The sequence below is a fragment of the Aptenodytes forsteri genome, unplaced genomic scaffold (genome assembly GCF_000699145.1).
Source record: "Aptenodytes forsteri isolate BGI_AS27 unplaced genomic scaffold, ASM69914v1 Scaffold118, whole genome shotgun sequence".
In the NCBI taxonomy this organism is placed as follows: domain Eukaryota; kingdom Metazoa; phylum Chordata; class Aves; order Sphenisciformes; family Spheniscidae; genus Aptenodytes; species Aptenodytes forsteri.
Genome location: NW_008795859.1, coordinates 1,842,758 through 1,846,865, shown reverse-complemented (window position 1 = coordinate 1,846,865; position 4,108 = coordinate 1,842,758). Strand labels below are relative to the sequence as shown.

General features: G+C 44.0%; 1 protein-coding gene across 3 annotated transcripts in view; it reads right to left on the bottom strand.

The window, feature by feature from the left end:
- The window catches only part of RHOF (ras homolog family member F, filopodia associated), a 13,388-nt gene that overhangs the window by 8,182 nt on the left and 1,098 nt on the right, over window positions 1-4,108 (bottom strand). For all 3 annotated transcript variants that reach the window (XR_002086252.1, XR_002086251.1, XM_009283892.2), the window contains exon 2: window positions 3,953-4,040. Coding sequence is in view for 1 of the 3 variants with exons in the window: in XM_009283892.2 (XP_009282167.1) it covers window positions 3,953-4,040 (88 nt within the window). In the remaining 2 variants the exon portion in view is untranslated. The remainder of the gene's footprint in view (window positions 1-3,952; window positions 4,041-4,108) is intronic.

Genomic DNA, 4,108 nt, shown 5'->3' with positions numbered 1-4,108 from the left:
CCCGAGGCCCCCCCCCCCCACCCCACATCCCCGCCAGTGGGGAAGGAAGAATGTAATATCCTGCCACCCGCTCCAGACCAGCTGACCGCTTCCTACGTATGGCCACGTATTGTCTGTAATACTCCACACTTGTGGTTTAGGATCGACGTGGAACCGTGCGATGGCGAGCCCTCACGGGCACACAAAAATGCACCCGATTCTCTTTGATTTGTTATTCTGCAGGCTCCATGGGAATGCCATAGTTTATTAGCTTGCCAGCTACGTTTTTTCACTACTTAGTTTAAAAAAAATTGGGAAACAGACATCCTTGGCTGGAATAAAACCAGTAGAAGAGGACACTTGGGGGGGGGGCACACTTCAATTAAAAAGCTGGTGGGTTTTCGTCTCCCTCAGGCACGCCCTCCCTTTCAAAGTTATGAAAAATTATTCTTGCATGTACCGGCTTTTAAAATGTCTCTTAAGGCCTCAGACTGCCGTGCATCTGTCATTACAGACCTGAAAAACCCCGCTGGAGGCTTCGTATGTGCTTCCTGCTAGTCAGAGCGAGCACCCACAATGATGAGGCATTACTTCCTCCCCAGCCTTCCCCAGCCCAGCAGAGCTCTTTTCTTTGGTCTGAGAAAGTCCTGCACTGAGTAACATCAGAAATTGAACCCTGTGTCTGAACTGCAGCTAAAGCATCAACACTGCTCCCTTAGTATGTAAAAAATTACAGAGTTAATTTACCTCTCAATGCCGTTGCCTCTATCGAGCACAGCAAGAAATGGAAACTTTTACTTGAATAAGCAGCTGCAAAGCCTGTTTGCAGACGAGACAAGTGATATTACAAAGCCTTCACGCATTGCGTTTGTATACCACCAACTTCCTGCAACAGCAAGAGGTGTCTCTGATGAGGAAGATAGAGTAGCATAGTACAAAAGTCTCACAAAAAATTGTTACTCTAGCATATTTTAGACTAACTCATTAACTTCATTTGTTACCAAAATTCTTGTCAAGAAAAAAAATACCTTTTGTAGCTTGAAATGTTTGATTCTTAGGCACTTTGTGTCCTCCTTCAGTAAGTAGGACAAGCTGAAAGTCTCAAGCTGCACACCACTTGACAATACAAAGAATCCTAACTTTAAACAGCCCACGGAGCTGAACCTGTCCTTTACCTTCCCATGACGCTGAAGTACATGCAGGTCTATTTAGTGTTGCTCTTAGCAAGATCCTAAAAATACCGAAGTCCTTTCTGCAGTGGGTGCATCATGAAGATCCAGTGACACTTTTTAGAACAGCTTTGCCTTCTCCTCCCCTACACTGCTACATGGCACTTAGCTGAAGTCCTTCACCTCAGAAATGGTTTTACATCCTTTTGATCCCATTTAAATGATTTTATGATAATCTCCATGATTTGGGAACCTTTCAGATTGAGAAGCAAAACACAAGCGTAAAGCTGTCTTAGGATTTTAAAGAAGAGCAAGACCAACTCAAGCAGGTCAGAAAGTCAGAAGATGATTCATAAAATATGGCTGATAAGCTGCACTGATATGACTTCCAGTAGCAAGTTGTGTGTTTAGACTCCTCTTTAAGCTGCAATTGCTGCTGTACACCCACCCCAGAGCATCATCACCCAGCTGAGAGAGGAATTCCATGAGCTGCCGCTGCATGATACGACAGAAGCAAGTCAACATAGTGAAACACCAATTCCAAAACTGCGTCTCTCATGCTGCATCCATGTGGCAGAGGGACAGGAGCTCTCTCGTGTCCTGAACTGGACACTCCCCTTGCTCTTCTCTTGCTGCACTATTTGAACTTAGAGGACAGGACACAACTCTTGGCCCTAGTCTAACCCGAATCAGTTTTGTATTATTAAAAACAGGATGGGATTAAAATGTGTGCTCAAGTGAGTTCTTCCTCTAGCATAACTTCCAGCTTCAGAAAGAGGATGAAAAGCTGCTTGAATTACAGAGTATAACACAGATCTGTAACATAAAACTATGTAAGCAGCTTTGAAACAGAACCAAAACTCAAGTCTTTCCCCCTCCCAGGCAAATGCCTTAACCAAGGTGGCAATGCCCCCCCTTTCTTTGCACCTGATAATCTTGATGTGTCTCATGCAAAGCAAAAAAATTTAACAGGAAGGGAGGAGACAAATGTCAGCAGCCTCTGGCAACTTGTAGCCTGGTGGCCAGGACACTGTTTTGGGAGGTGAAACATGCTGGGTTTCAAGGTTTCCAGATGAGAGATGGAAAGCAATTGCTCTTTCATGGCAAAGAGCTCTGCCAACTAGGCAACAATGGCATCTCCACTTCCCAAAGTGTCTTAGAGACACAAAATACACCCCGCTCTTTTCTTCAATGGGGCAGTGCTTTGGTCCAAGACAGTATTTATAGCTGTGAACTAAATGTGGAAGGGTAGACACTTTCTGCTAAAGTTACATGCCTGAACAAGGAAACAGGGTAAGATAAGCCACCAGCACCCGCTTCAGCGAGCGTTCCCTGGGCTGCTGGTGGCTGTAGGTCTTGCACAGAGCTGAACTCCCTCCATGACGCAAGGAGCTGGGCACTTATGTCAGGCTTGCAAGAGTTTAGTGCTGCAATACTGAATCTGCCCTACCTACCGCCGTCTCTAGATCCAGCCCGTGTTCCTTAAAGCCTGGAAGAGACTCCAAAGGCAAATGTTGGAAGCTGCAGCATGGTGATTTTAAATGAGAGCCAGCCAAGTATCAAGAACTGTGTGACAGGCAAAAATTTCACACTGACAGCAAACAAACATAAAAACCCAACAAGTTCACTGTGGCAAGTTCTTTGTGCCAACACACTATATTAAGGAAAGCCCTCTTTGGTTGCTCACACTACATTTCAGCCCTTCTCTTTTCCCTTAAGACTTAAACACAAAAGCCTTGCCATTCAGTAGAAGCTACATTATCCAAATCACTGGACTCAAGAACAGTAACATCAACACAAGAAGATATATTGGCAAATTGGGTGCTCAGGATCTTACTATACTGCAGTAAAGATTAGCAATAAAAATCACTTTTAGATTAAAAACCTTTAAAATTATCTATTCAGATATCATGTACAGTATGCAGGAAGGTGTGTTTTATTACTATTAAAAAACAAATATAGACTGCATTCGGTTCTTATTTGTCTTGGTGTAAATTTGGAACATCTCCACAGGCTTGAACTGAAACAGATGATTTACACTGAGCTGAAACGGAGCACGTGTCAATTTTAGGGTTTGTTTAGGAACGCAGCTGGATAACAGAGTCTAGGAGCTTTGAATGAAGTTGAACACAAACCATTTCACAAGTTCCTGAAATGAACCCGAACAAGCTACCAGCATTTTCAAATAACTTTTACTGCTACGGCCTTTTTATTTTTAACACAAACCAGACTTTTTCTCCTTCACTATTCAATCACACATGGCAGGAGATTAAAATATTTTCCTGGTTGACTGTATTATGCTTTGCATCTGGGAACTGGGTTTTAATACCTTCAGATATGTTTGCTATTTGATGTGACTTTCTTAATAAACTGGGTTGTTAAGATAATGAACGAGTCCATGGCTAGAACTGCCATTAGACAAGCGACCCTTTTTTTCTGGAAGGCACATTTATGCATGCAACAGCTAACGGTTGTTGTTTCGTTTGTACTTTAATCTCTAGCAGTCTTAACCGCGTTATTACGCTAAAAGTATCCTAGTACAAAAGCAATTTGAAAATATGTCCAGCTTTACAGTCTTCCAAGTATCAGTCTGGTTTGACACAGCGAAAGCTGCTGGAACAGAAATACGGGCACGTTCACAGGAGCAGCATTTTACACCGGTAAAAGCAGTTTCTGCTTATTTGTCTGAATTTATGAAAACCCGGGGGCTGGGTTTGGGCTCCGTCCCAGGCGCGGTCCCATCCCAGCGGCCTCTCGCAGTTTTGGGATCGGGAAAACGGAAAGTGTGTGAAAAAAACCCTTACCTGCGGTGTCGTACAAATTCAGGGTGACCTCCTTTTTGCCCACCGTAACGCTGGTAGTATATTTCTCGAAGACGGACGGCGCGTATTGCTGCAAAGGGGGGAGAAGCAGTTCTAGCTAGGGACAAGCAGCTCGCAGCCAGCACCGGCCGCTTTGCC